The sequence below is a fragment of the Moschus berezovskii genome, chromosome 15 (genome assembly GCF_049115385.1).
Source record: "Moschus berezovskii isolate FMDL1 chromosome 15, NW_MosBer_1.0, whole genome shotgun sequence".
Lineage (NCBI taxonomy): Eukaryota > Metazoa > Chordata > Mammalia > Artiodactyla > Moschidae > Moschus > Moschus berezovskii.
This window is the reverse complement of record NC_142474.1, coordinates 13,834,140-13,849,197: the sequence shown is the minus strand read 5'-3', so window position 1 is coordinate 13,849,197 and position 15,058 is coordinate 13,834,140. Positions and strand designations below refer to the sequence as shown.

The 15,058-nt window shown below is 39.9% G+C and overlaps 1 protein-coding gene and 1 non-coding gene across 3 annotated transcripts in view; both read left to right on the top strand.

The window, feature by feature from the left end:
• Positions 1-15,058, top strand: part of TOP1 (DNA topoisomerase I) — a 90,880-nt gene that overhangs the window by 21,363 nt on the left and 54,459 nt on the right. For both annotated transcript variants that reach the window (XM_055437372.2, XM_088843783.1), the window contains one exon: positions 11,513-11,615. In XM_055437372.2, coding sequence (XP_055293347.1) covers positions 11,513-11,615 — 103 coding nt within the window. The remainder of the gene's footprint in view (positions 1-11,512; positions 11,616-15,058) is intronic.
• LOC129535463 (U6 spliceosomal RNA) lies at positions 12,810-12,916 on the top strand. Its single transcript, XR_008681660.1, has one exon. It is a non-coding gene; the product is annotated as a U6 spliceosomal RNA (small nuclear RNA).

Here is a 15,058-nt window from a genome sequence, read left to right as displayed (position 1 = left end):
GGAGATTCTCGCACACCCCTGATACTGACCACACTCCAGATGTCAGTCTTTATCACTGAAACCAGCTTGTTATCTGGCCTAGGCAAAAACAGCCTTAAAATGTTAGAATGTACTAGATGTAGAGTGTGTGTAGAATAAAGATTTTGTTTGAACTCCAGCTTCTGAGGATGTGGTATCCACAGATTTGAAGGTCAAGGAGGAAGAAGGTGCAAAGATTTATCCCAATAGAAGTGGCTTAATAATTGAGCATATGATAAATATCTCCTTTAGAAAATCAATTTTTTCACCAAGTATTTTCACCCAAATCACTGTCTATTTTCTTAATGCACTGACTATATTTTTGTGTTCAAGTTGAGCAAAGGTTATCATTGACAGTGTTATTTCAGGGCCTCTTTGGGGAAGGCATCTTTTGGTTGAATAAGCATTCCCCACTCCTGTCCTCTCCACACTTGACTATATTTGAAGGAAGAACCCATCATATTATACAGTTACTACTTTAACCCTCAAACCCTTTGTCAAAAGTCCATGTAAAGAGATCTGCCTCAAAACATGGCAAAGAACCCTTCTCTGTACCAGAGAAACCTCTGCTTTTGTTTATCAGGAAGCAAAGGAGTCTCTTTCCTGCCCTGATCTGATTACCCTGCTCATTTAGAAGAATGGTGGAGAAGTGAAATCCTTAACAGCACGGTATTGGTGTTAGTCGCCTCTGACTCTTGGCAACCCCATGGACTGTAGCCCGCCAGGCTCCTCTGTCCGTGGAATTCCCCAGGCAGGAATACTGGAATGGGTCTCCACGAAATCTTCCCAACCCAGGAATTGAACCCTGGTGTCCTGTATTGCAGGCAGATTATTTACTGTCTAAGCCACCAGGGAAGCCCATGATCATGGAATAGTTGCTAAAAGGGTCAGAAATTTTGCCAATTTCTTAGCGTTTTTTCTCTCTTAACAGTGTAAATGTTAGTGCTTGGGTTGGATTGTAGTTGCATTAGAGAACCTGGGTGGAAAAACTTGGCAACACTGTTAGCTGCCTGCTGATTGCTGCTAAACTCATGCAAATATTTCTACCTAGGGGTGTTAACTGGTGTTTCTTAAGTGCTTCTCTTTTCCTGGATGCAGATAGCCTTTTAGTCATCATTGGCTGGTCAGGGAAAGTAAATGGGCCTGGGTTGCTGCCTTAAATTGGATAGGCTCATTTCAGTTTTATATAAATTAATCATGCAGAAGATTCAGTAATAATTGTACCTTATTGACAGTTATCAGTGTACTTGGAATTTTGTGGAGATTAGCCAAGAATTCTGTTACAACCACGCACAAAGAATTTTTTAAATTAATTAATTAGTTTATATACAGCATGCGGAATCTTAATTCCCCGACCAGGGATTGAACCTGCACCCCTGTATTGAAAGCATAGATTCTTAACCATTGGACATCCAGGGAAGTCACAAAGACTTTGATTTAGTACATAAAGAATTTGATTTAATTTGAAATAAAATTATTTAAGGTCACTTAAATTTTCTACATCTCAGTTTCTTCATCTATAAAAGAGGTAAGTTTACCAAGATCACAGGTCTCAAGTCAGTGAACATATTTGAAGCTCTTACTCATTGACTTATGCTGCCTTCTTACAGACCCCGTAGTTAAGTGACTTTCCCCAAGGTTATACAGTCACCAGTAGAACAAGGATTTGAATCAGATCTTCTCCACTCTGTTGAACCAGCCTACTTCCTTCAGGGATTGTTTCCAACATGCTGTGCTTATCTGTGATGTCTCTGATTGTCATTAGGGTTTAACTGTGATCTTTTGTTCTAACAACATTCTTGAACTTTTTTTTTTTTTTGGCTGTGCTGAGAGACTTGTGAGATCTTAGTTTCCCGACCAGGAATCAAACCCAGGTCCTTGGCAGGGGAAGTGTGAAGTCCTAACCACTGGAGTGCTGGGGAATTCCCATTCTTGAACATATTTAACGAAGTGTTTTCTAGGCTTGGCTTCCTTTTTCGTGTAATTTGTATATGTGTCTGGTTTCCCTGTGAGGAGTGAACTCTTCATCTTACACCTCATTTGCTGCTGTTCTAGCTACTTGGGGCTGGTTCTGTACCTGGTTTCCAAACCTGCAGTTTCATTGTTAGCCTAGGATAACTCTGGGATTTTAATTTCTTATATATATGGATAAGAATCAACTCAAGCACTTCCTCACTGTCAGGAAGCATATCTCACTTAGTTTTGCTCAAACATAAGATCAGTTGTTCAGTAACAACAGCAGTAATAATGACAGTAATAGTTTGTCTACTTTCATGGCTCATCTGCCAAGGATGCCCTTTGTCTGTTCTCAGCCATGCCAACTCCCTCTTAGCCTTTAGTTAGACTTAGCTGAAGCACTGCCTCCTCTGTGTGTGCTTAGTTGCTTAGTTATGTTCAACTCATTACCACCCCATGAACTGTACTCACCAGGATCCTTTGTCCCTGGAATTTTCAAGGCAAGAATGCTGGAGTGGGTTGCCATTTCCTTCCCCAGGGGTTCTTCCCGACCCAGGGGTTGAACCCGCACCTCCTGCTTCAGCAGGCAGGTCTTTACCACTGAGCAACCTGGGAAGCCCTTCCTCCTCCAGAAAGTCTTATACCTCTCTGCCCTCTTGGATTCTAAGCTTTTTATTTCTGTTCTTTAGTGGAATTGTTTCTCCTCAGTATATAACTTTTCACTTGGAAACAAAGGAGGCAGGTGACCCAGATTCATTATTTTTACTCTTAATGCTATTTTTCAAAATGCCCATAATCGAACTGCCATACTACTCTTTCTGAGAAATAACAGCAGGGCAGAAAAGTTGAAAATTCTGCCATCGTGTAAGAGCCAGAGGTAATGGCACATGTCTCATGTACAGACATTTAGGAAAATGTCTATTACCTTTTTAAATGTAATGATGTAATGATGCAATAAAAGCACTGTTGCTTTAAGGTCATTTGACATTTGAGATTTTGGGATGAAGGAAAGGAATTTTAATCCATTCCAGCAAGTCTAAAATTAAAAGTTTCTTCTCTACTGACCTGATTTGCTCTGCCTTCATGTATACATGCTGCTGCTGCTAAGTCACTTCAGTCGTGTCCGACTCTGTGTGACCCCATAGACGGAAGCCCACCAGGCTCCCCCGTCCCTGGGATTCCCCAGGCAAGAACACTGGAGTGGGTTGCCATTTCCTTCTCCAATGCATGAGAGTAAAAAGTGAAAGTGAAGTCGCTCAGTCGTCTGACTCTTAGCGACCCCATGGACTGCAGCCTACCAGGCTCCTCTGTCCATGGGATTTTCCAGGCAAGAGTACTGGAGTGGCTTGCCATTGCCTTCTCCGTCACGTATACATAGACCAGCATAAATTTTCTACCTTCAAAGTATATCTTCAGGCTACATTCCTAGATATGGCTTGCTGGGTCTAAAGATGTATGCATGCATGCTAAGTCACTTCAGGCATGTCTGACTCTTTGTGATCCTGTATAGGACTGTAGCCCACCAGGCTCCTCTGTCCATGGGATTCTCCAGGCAAGAACACTGGAGTGGGTTGCGATCCTCCTCCAGAGGATCTTTCCCACCCAGGGATTGAACCCACGCCTTTTATGTTTCCTGCACTGGGAGGCAGGTACTTTACCACTGGCACTACCTGGGAAGCCTAGGGTCAAAAGTTGGTATGTATTAATAAGTTAGTTCTGCTGAATATTACCAGATTCCCCCTCTATGGGCGTTATATGAACCATATGCACTTTTTCATTTTTCAAAACTGTGTATTAGATTTGGTAAAATCAGTACTGCTCAGAGGTGCGAAAACTGGATATAATACATAAACATACTATCTTGTGCAGAATGCATCCTTAGAAAGAGATAAATATTGGTCTTGTGTGAAGTGGGAATATTTTCTTATTATAAGAGTAGTAAAATCGATTGAGACAGTTTGAGTACTCTAGCAGGTGGTAGTGCCCCTTTTCTCTTGTTTGCTGTTGGCTGTGTTGGGTTCCTATCTGGATTATCTTCCTGGATTGTAAACCCCTTGAGGGTAGAGTGTCTTGATGAGTCTAGAGGAGGATGCTTTGGATTTAAGAATACATTTAAAATGGTTGTAAACTGAATTAACGCTCAGAGTCTAATTCTGAATCTAGTAGTAGAAGGTTGTTGGATTTTTGCTGTTTGATTTTGCACATTATCCATCAAGTCATTTTGTAGTGATCAGATCAGTTCATTTCAGTCGCTCAGTCGTATCCAACTCTTTGCGACCCCATGGACTGCAGCACGCCAAGCTTCCCTGTTCATCACCAACTCCCGGAGACTACTCAAACTCATGTTCATCGAGTCGGTGATGCCATCCAACCATCTCATCCTCTGTCATCCCCTTCTCCTCCCACCTCAGTCTTTCCCAGCATCAGGGTCTTTTCCAGTGAGTCAGTTCTTCACGTCAGGTAGCCAAAGTATTGGAGTTTCAGCTTCAGCATCAGTCCTTCCAATGAATATTCAGGGCTGATTTCCTTTAGGATGGACTGGTTGGATCTCCTTGCAGTCCAAGGGACTGTCAGGAGTCTCCACCAACTCCACAGTTCAAAAGCATCAATTCTTCGGTGCTCAGCTTTCTTTATAGTCCAGCTTTCACATCCATACATGACTACTGGAAGAACCATAGCCTTGACTAGATGGACCTTTGTTGGCAAAGTGATGTCTCTGCTTTTTAATATGTTCTCTAGGTTGGTCATGACTTTTCTTCCAAGGAGCAAGCATCTTTTAACTGAAGTCACTATCTGCAGTGATTTTGGAGCCCAAAAAAACAGTTTATCACTGTTTCCATTGTTTCCCCATCCATTTTCCATGAAGTGTTGGGACCAGATGCCATGATCTTAGTTTTCTGAATGTTGAGTTTTAAGCCAACTTTTTCACTCTCCTCTTTCACTTTGATCAAGAGGCTCTTTAGTTCCTCTTCACTTTCTGCCATAAGGGTGGTGTTATCTGCATATCTGAGGTTATTGATATTTCCCCCGGCAATCTTGATTCCAGTTTGTGCTTCATCCAGCCCAGTATTTTGCATGATGTACTCTGCATATCAGAGTCTTTTCCAGTGAGAATGAGATGGCTGGATGGCATCACCGACTCTGTGGACATGAGTTTGAGTGAACTCCAGGAGTTGGTGATGGACAGGGAGGCCTGGCGTGCTGTGATTCATGGGGTCGCGGAGAGTCGGACACGACTGAGCGACTGAACTGAACTGAACTCTGCGTATAAGCCGGGTGACAATATACAGCCTTGACATACTCCTGTCCTGATTTGGAAGCTGTCTTTTGTTCCATGTCCAGTTCTACCTGTTGCTTCTTGATCTGCATATGGATTTCTCAGGAGGCAGGTCAGGTGGTCTGGTATTCCCATTTCTTTAAGAATTTTCTACAGTTTGTTGTGATCCACACAGTCAAAGGCTTTGGCATAGTCAGTAAAGCGGAAGTAAATGTTTTTCTGGAACACTGTTGCTTTTTCAATGATCCAGCGGATGTTGGGAATTTGACCTGGGGAAGACACAGATACTTAACCTCTTTTGTCATTTGGAAATCTCTTTACCTCAGAACATTGGGTCACCATGTGAAGTGAAAGTCTCTCAGTCATGTCCCACTCTTTGTGATCCCATGTACTGTGTGGGATTCTCCAGGCCAGAATACTGGAGTGGGTAGCCTTTCCCTTCTCCAGGGGATCTTCCCATCCCAGGGATTAACCCAGGTCTCCCTCATTGCAGGCGGATTCTTTACCAGCTAAGCCACCAGGGAAGCCCTGAGATAACTGTAACAAAAGATGTTGATTCCTGTTTTCTTGCTCTGTTCATTTACATATCTATCCTTAAGTTAGAGTGAAAGGAATTAGTTGTTAATGTCTTCTGTCTTCTCAAGGATTTCAGTGGTCTTCCTCCTGTGTCTTCATCTTAAATATTTGGATTCTAGGATTTGAAATATTTGTTATCAAGCGGGTGAATGAGGTTTTCTGATGATATAATATGCATGGCTTGTTCCTTTCATTTCTAATCCGTTAGTTAAAATCAACACAATTCTTGTTGCGTTTAACAGGTGCATAAAGTGGCAAGATCCTTTCTACAAAACATTTTTAATAATATCTATTCTTAGATGAACTCCAGTTAAGGGAAAGAGTATGTACTAAAAGTAATCTTCAAATCCATTAGCATGCTGCCTACAAACATTTTTGCCGTGGGGAACATACATCATTGTACCCTTATTGGCTTCAGTTTTTACTTGCTGGCTTCTCTTCTGTCCAGCATTTTTAAATGTCCCACTGTTACCTTAAATACAATAGGACTTGAGTTAGTTTCATCATTTCTTCAGTCTTTTTGTGTTCCTCCTTTTTGTTCTGCACAAATTTCCTGTGTCTTCTTCTAAGGCACCTTGTTCCAGCCGCCTTGACTTAGTCTTTGAATCTTCTTTGACTCTTCTGCATTTATTGATCACACATCCCATGAGTTCCTAGAACTGGATTCTACTTCCATTTTTTTCAACATGCTTTTACATTTTTTTCTCAGCCTCTTCGCTATCAGTTTTTTTATAGATTGCTTCAGAAACACTAGCTAGTTATTTTGCTTTTACTTTTACCTTCTACCCACACTGCCCTTCAATTAATCTTCCTTAAGTATGGCTTTCATTTTGTTCCTTTTCTGCTTGAAGTGGCTCCTTGTCATCCTTAGAGTAGGACACCCTGACTCTTGGGTTAATTTTATCAAGCTTTATCTCTTACTGCTCCTTAACACAGATCCTCTCTTGAACTAGGCTAGTCTTCTTTTGCCCTACCATTATATAATAAGAAAAAAATAGGGGATTGGAAGGGACAAAGCTTAAAAATAAGTGTTTAACTTTTATTCTGAAGTTTCAAGCCTATTTAAGTAGAGTAATACAACGAACTCCCATGTGTCTTATCTGCCTCTTCAATAACTATTAATATCAGCCTCTTGCCAGTCTTGTTTTATCTATCCCCGTTTCCCCCCATTTGGGGGGGGGTGACAATATTTTAAAGCTAATTGCAGACATTATTCACCTGGAAGTATTTCCGTATGCATCTATCTATCTGTTTACCTAGTGCAGATCTACCCTGTGATGTTTCCCTTTCTGTTTGTTATTTAGCTTGTTTACGCACTTTTGTTGTTCAGGAGATCAACTCATTCCATTCTGCCTTTCTGTCATTTCTCCTCAGAAGGTCCAGCCTCCCCTGAAGAACTATACTACAGCTATTAGGATATTTAAAGTCATTGACATATGTCATTTTTGGTACCCGTCACAGCACACATAGCACAATTTGAACGTATAGTAGACATGTGATAACTTTTAAATAGGGACACTTGGGGTTCAGATCTTTGACCTAGGTCTTATTTGCACTGGTGGAATTTTCAGCTACAACTTTTAAGCTTCTTACCAGACATTTTGGTTTTATGTTTTTAGATTAGCAATAGCTTTGAAAGAATTGGGGATGTGGCTTTAAAAATCAACTTTGAAGTTTTGCACACTTAAAACAATAATGTTTTTGGCAGACTGGTTATCTAAAACCTACCTGGAATTATTTTCAATTTATCTTTTACTTAGTTTTCTTTTTCTTTAAAGCTTTTTAGTGAGTTAATAATACTACTTTTTCCTGTGTACACCAGTATTTGTCAAAATAAAGTTTTAAAGCCTGGCAGTTTTTTTAACTTCTATTTTTTATTATGAAAGTGACTCATCTTGGGGAAAAAATTGGAAAAAAAGGCAAAGTATACACATGAAAACTCAAGTTACTCATAAATTTACCACCCAGACTACTTTTTAACTTTTGGTGTCTGTCTTCTAGTCTTTTTCAGACATGTTTATGTGTTTGTATACACAGAATATTTCTTCTTTTTTTTTAATTATGTCGCTGCCATAGCCTTGGGCCACAATAGCAGATGCTCGTGTTCTGTTGTTTGTTAAATCTGGCCTGTAAACAAAGTCAAACAACACTGGCTTCTTTCTGGTTGTAGTGCTAGTGGCATGGTTTGTCAATTATTATGATTTTAACTGTAAGTACTTGTTGAGGGCAGAAGAAATCAGGGTATTAATTATTATCAGGTAAACAGGCTAACAGCTTTGTATCAGATTGATAGCATTTTAAAATTTCGGACTTGAGATTTTCAAAAGTTGACGGGTTCTCTGTGCTATGTGGAAGATTGGGTTCTGGTACCACATGCTTTTATTTTCCCATCTCGGTGAGATGAGAGTGTCTTATAGCTGGGGGAATGGTCATGCAAATTCTGTTTCTCTAGGGCCTGGCACAGAATAGATACATAATGGATTATGCCAAATGTGATTTATTTTTGCTGTGAGCAAGGAGTGCTGTGGAACACACACGTTATCTGTACATTATTGTTAGTTGTCTGTTGTTATTAAACATGTTATCTCAAAATTTAGCACCTTAAATAACAAACATTTGTTTTCTCACACAGTTCGTGTGAACCAGGAATCCAGGAAGAGCTTAGCTGGGTGGTTTAGCTCAGAGTCTGAGTTGGCAGTCATCTGAAGGCTTAACTGAGACTAGAGGACCCAATTCCAAGGTGGTTCATTCACATAACTATTAGCAGGAAGTTTCACTTCCTCACCAGATAGGTCTCTCCATAGGGCTGCTTGAGTGTCCTAACAGTGTGGCAACTGTCTTCGCCCAGGGCAAGGAGAAAGATCCAATGCCTTTGATGGCCTTCCTACTGACATTTCCACTTTATCCTGTTTTTAGGGGTGAGTCACTATGTCTAGCCCATACTTAAGGAGAAGGAAATTAGGCCACAACTTGAAAGGAGGAGTATCAAAGAATCTGTTGGACATATTTTAAAACTACCACATGCGTTGAATACATAAACTACCAGTTGATTCACAGTCAACATTAAGGTGACCTGACTCCAGTGAGCTGCATTTTTAATATGCCTTTGGGTTAATTCTGATACACTAAAATTTGAGAGTCACTTGCAGCCATGAAATTAAAAGACGCTTACTCCTTGGAAGGAAGTTATGACCAACTTTGATAGTATATTAAAAAGCAGAGACATTACTTTGCCAACAAAGGTCCGTCTAGTCAAGGCTAGGGTTTTTCCCGTGGTCATGTATGGATGTGAGAGTTGGACTGTGAAGAAAGCTGATCGCCGAAGAATTGATGCTTTTGAACTGTAGTGTTGGAGAAGACTCTTGAGAGTCCCTTGGACTGCAAGGAGATCCAACCAGTCCATTCTTAAGGAGATCAGTCCTGGGTGTTCATTGGAAGGACTGATCCTAAAGCTGAAACTGCAATACTTTGGCCACCTCATGCGATGAGTTGACTCACTGGAAAAGACTGTGATGCTGGGAAGGGTTGGGGGCAGGAGGAGAAGGGGACGACCGAGAATGAGATGGCTGGATGGCATGACCGACTCTGGACATGAGTTTGAGTGAACTCTGGGAGTTGGTGATGGACAGGGAGGCCTGGTGTGCTGTGATTCATGGGGTCGTGGAGAGTCGGACACAACTGAGTAACTGAACTGAACCTAAAAAGTAGAAAGAGATAGATACCATGTTCATGGATCAAAGGACACAATGTTTTTATGTCACATCTCTGCAAATTGTCCTATGAACACAAACTCCTAGCTGGCTTTTTTTTTCTTTAGGAAATCAACCAACTAAATCTAAAGTTTATATGGAAATACAGAAGGTAGAATAGCAAAAACAATTTTGAAAAGGAACAAAGTTAAAGTACTTATATTATCTGATCTCAAAATTACTGTTGAAAAAAAGCTGTACTCTGAAGCTTTAGGAGTTAATATACTCTGCTTTGGGGCCTAGTAACAGATCTACAATTTTGTGGTCATTTCATTTCCAGTTAAGAGGCCCAAGGCAGTTCAATGGGGAAAAGACAGTCTTAAAAAACGAAGAAAAAAAAATGGTGCTGTACATTGTTATAGATTTTAAAAATGTTCCCTGCCTCTTACCTCTGTATAAAACTCCTAGAAGAAAGAATATTCACGATACTCATGTCTAACCAGACAGTTGTCATGCATGATATATAAAGAACTTGTGGTAGTGGTAGTGTGGTTGGTAAGTTGTATCCCAACTCTTTTGCTGCTCCACGGACTGTAGCCCACCAGGCTCTTCTGTCCATGGTATTTCCCAGGCAGGAATACTGGAGTGGATTGCCATTTCCTTCTCCAGGGGATTTACCTGACCCAGGGATCGCACCCTCATCTTCTGCATTGCAGGGGGATTCTTTACCACTGAGCCACCAGGGATTCAAATAAAGAACACAGTAATAAGGCAAACAAGTTTTTTTAAATGGAAGAAAGACTTAAAGAGAACTTTACCAAAGAAGGTACGAGCGGTCAATCTGCATATGAAAAGATGACCAACATTTAATCAGTAAACTGAATTAAAACCACAGTGAGAGACCACTACATACCTGCTAGAATAGCTAAAATTAGACTGATTATATTAGATGTTGGTGAGAATTTATAGCAGTTGGAACTCTAATCCATTGTTTGTGGGACTGTATAATGGTATAATCACTTTGCAGTACAGTTTGGCAGTTCCCTGTAAAGTAAAACATACACTTATAGGTGACCCTGTACCTTCATCATTAAGTATATACCCAAGAGAAATTAAAACATGTCTACACAAGGACTTGTATATGAAAGTTCATAGGAGATTTATTCATAAAAAAGCCAGTGCCTGAAAATAGCTCAAATGTCCATCAGCAGGTGAATGGATAAATAAATTGCAGTGTATCCCAACAATGGATTACCATTCCAGTAAAATCTAACCAACTACTGATATATCCAACAACATGGTTGAATGACAAAAATATGTTGAGTGAAAGAAAACAGACCCAAAAGGAGAATATCCTGTAGTTCCTTTTATATGAAACTAGAAATTTAGACAAATCTAATCCATTGCGCTAGCAGATCAGTGGTTGCTTCAGGCTGGAGGTAAAAATGGGGATTGACTAGGAATGGGCACAAGGGAGAATTCCAGGCATGATGGAAATGTTCTAAATTTTGATTGTGGTAGGGATTATGTCTGCTGGAGTTACTCCTCTGTATCTTTGAAATGTATCTTACTCTGTAGAAATTTTACTTCATTAACTTGTATCTCTTAAGTTTTGGATTTTCCACAAGTTAACATAGATAACCATCTGATCTTGAGAGGTGGTGTTCAGAATTTATCCTTTGAATCATTTATGGCTTAGTCTTCTAGTACCAGGTCTAGGGAGAAGAATGCCAAACTGTTACCTTCTTTTACAGTAGAATTGGCTCCCCCTTCTCTTCCTGCTTATTTGTAACGATTCTTGGTTTTAGAGGTAGGGTAATTGGATGCCTTGTCTGGGCTGGTTTGAGAAGTCTTTTTCTCCAATGGAATATGCTATTATAGTTAGCTACCATGCCATTTAAGTCCTGTCATTGTGCTTCTTGACCAGCTCATCAAGGTAGTTGGGCAGGAGATAGCTCTTGACTCCTCTTAACTGACTCGTATCTTACGGTTGCAGATTCTCATAAACACAAAGATAAGCATAAAGATCGAGAACATCGGCACAAAGAGCACAAGAAGGACAAGGAGAAGGACCGAGAGAAGTCCAAGCACAGCAACAGGTAAGCACTGAACCATCAGGCCCCTCCTCATTCAGGTCCATCCGTCATCATCCAGGTAGGCTGGGCTTACTTGGAATAGGCCTTAACTTGAACCACAGGTAAATAAATACATGGATAGCAAATTCATCAGAGACTCTGATTCCAGAATCGTTAAGGGTATGACCTTGATAATTCAGGCTTTACTGGGGATGCTATTGTTCATTCAGATCAGAATGTCCAAAGCAAGTGTGGTAAATTGTTAACACAGGATGGCATTTCATCAAGTGTCCAGAGAACTTGCTTGATAAAAGGTGACTGGATTGGAAACTTGATAGATAGAGATTGATATTTTTCTTCTTTCTGCACTTTAAAGGGTTTAAGTTTAAAAATTCTTAACTTAGGCTTCCATGGTCTATTAGTCCCTGAAATCATATACAAAAGGTTGGATATATGAGATATTCCTGAAGAGAACATTCCTAGCTTTCATCAGTTTACCAGAGGGATTCAGTTCTCACAAAAGCTAGTGACCACCAGTGTAAATGAAACTCAGAGGTGTTGCTCTCAGGGATCCAAGAGGAATCAGAAAGATGTTTTCTTGTTCATTTTGCCTCCTTTTTTTGGTGTCGGTGGCAGGTGGTTAATCCCAAAGACAGGGTATCTTTGGGTATAGGACTACTTATTGAAAATGAGGACTTAAACTTCCATTTTGAGTTAAAGGCAGTTGTTGGGGGAAAGCCATCTGATATTCCCATAATGGCCTAAATTTTGTAGGAGGGAACTTAAAGCACAAGTGCCTTCAACCTAGAGTCTCTTATAACTGCTTCATTCAGTTCAGTTCAGTCGCTCAGTCGTGTCCTGCTCTTTGTGACCCCATGAATCACAGCACGCCAGGCCTCCCTGTCCATCACCAACTCCCTGAGTTCACTCAAACTCATGTCCATCGAGTCGGTGATGCCACCCAGCCATCTCATTCTCTGTCGTCCCCTTCTCCTCCCGCCCCCAATCCCTCCCAGCTTATTGTCTATAGGCAAGATATTTTTAACATAAATATGGTCAAAAGTTTTTGTCCAGTGTATACAAAAATCAACAAGTAAATAAAAATGAGACAGATAATCCAGCAGAAAAATTCATGAGAGGATGGAGCAAGCTCTTCGTAAAAGAAGGTATCCAAATGGCCAGTGAAAACACTAGGTGCTCAACAATATTCATCAGGGAGTGCTCGCTTTGACAGCACATACACTAAAATTGGAACGATACAGAGAAAATTAGCATGGCCCCTGTACAAGGTTGACACACAGATTTGTGAAGCGTTCCATATTTTTATGCCTTATCAACCCAAATATCAACTGATAGCATTTCTACTAAAATTTCAAAATATAAATAGGTTCACAGGAATATGTGCTGTTGTACAAACACAAGACCAGTTTAAGAATTTAAGAAAGAATAAAATGTACCAACATATCAAAATAAAAAAAAAAACTTTCATCAGGAAAATACAACCTTAATATAATACCCTATGCATTGTAATAGTATCTAATTATTAAAATAATGCTAATACCAAGACCTTCAAATGATGTGAAGCAATCCCATTTCTGATGGGACTATAAATTGTTGAATCATTTCGGGAAAACTACTTAGCTGTGTTTTCTAAAATTACCATATGTATACCCTGTAACCTAAGAATTCTATTCCCGAGTATATTTGCAATAGAAATGTGTGTTATATGGGTACCAGAGGGCAGGTAAAAAGCTATTTAGAGCTGCATTGTTTTTAATAACCACAAAGTGAAAATCTCCCAAATGCCCGTTAGTAGTAAAATGGATAAAGTGTGGTATGTTCATATTATATCTTCAGTTCAGTTGCTCAGTCGTGTTCGACTCTTTGCAACCCCATGAATCACAGCACGCCAGGCTCCCTGTCCATCACCAACTCCCGGAGTTCACTCAAACTCATGTCCATCGAGTCGGTGATGCCATCCAGCCATCTCATTCTCTGTCGTCTCCGTCTCCTCCTACCCCCAATCCTTCTTAGCATCAGACTCTTTTCCAGTGAGTCAACTCGTTGCATGAGGTGGCCAAAGTATTGCAGTTTTAGCTTTAGCATCAGTCCTTCCAATGAACACCCAGGATTGATCTCCTTTAGAATGGACTGGTTGGATCTCCTTGCAGTCCAAGGGACTCTCAAGAGTCTTCTCCAGCACCACAGTTCAAAAGCATCAATTCTTCGGCAATCAGCTTTCTTCACAGTCCAACTCTCACATCCATACATGACCACTGGAAAAACCCTAGCCTTGACTAGACGGACCTTTGTTGGCAAAGTAATGTCTATGCTTTTTAATATACTATCTAGGTTGGTCATAACTTTCCTTCCAAGGAGTAAGTGTCTTTTAATTTCATGGCTGCAATCAGCATCCACAGTGATTTTGGAGCCCAAAAAAATAAAGTCTGACACTGTTTCCACTGTTTCCCCATCTATTTCCCATGAAGTGATGGGACCAGGTGCCATGATCTTTGTTTTCTGAATGTTGAGCTTCAAGCCAACCTTTTCACTCTCCTCTTTCACTTTCATCAAGAGGCTTTTTAGTTCCTCTTCACTTTCTGCCCTAAGGGTGGTGTCATCTGCATATCTGAGGTTATTGATATTTCTCCTGGCTATATATAAATAAATATGAAAGTAATAAACATAGGTGAATTCCACAAACCTATGTTGATTGAAGGAAACTAGTCAAAAAATGCATAATGTATGCTTCAATTTGTTTGAAATTCAGAAACAGAAAAATTAATCAAGATCTTTAGAATCCAGGATCATGGTTATCTTTGGTGAGGAAGGAAAGGTAGCAGTTGTACAATGGTATGAAGGGAACTTCTGGTGTGGTATCAGTGGTATTTTTCTTGACTTTTGTGCTAATCACATGGTAGCTTTATTTTGTGATAACTCTTTGAATTCTGCATTCTGTATATATGCTATTTTTATTTTTTTAAATTATTTAAAACAAAGGCTTATGGAAAAGGCACAATAAAGTAAATTCTTTCTGTCTTTTTATAATCATTAAAAATTTTTAAATGAAAATTTTAAGGGAAGAAGTCTTTATGAATGATTAAAATAACCAGATTAATTTTCTGTAGTGAGGATGTTTCTTCAGGAATCATCTACCACTCCTGTGGTCTTTCCCCACAACTTGCTCATTTCTTATCACTTGATTATCTAGTTTCCATTAGTCCAGTAAATTTAGTCTTAGTACTAATAGTTGAATCCAGTTCGCATGCATCTTTTTTTCAGTTTATAGTCATCTACCTAATATTAATATCTATGTAGATTTGAGAGCAAAGATTATTGCCGAGAATAAAGAAGTTCATTTCATAATGATAAAAAAAGGGACTAATTAATCATGAGGACGTAACAGTTACAAAGCTTCCCTGGTGGCTCGGTGGTAAAGAATGCGCCTGCCAATGGAAGAGAGGCAG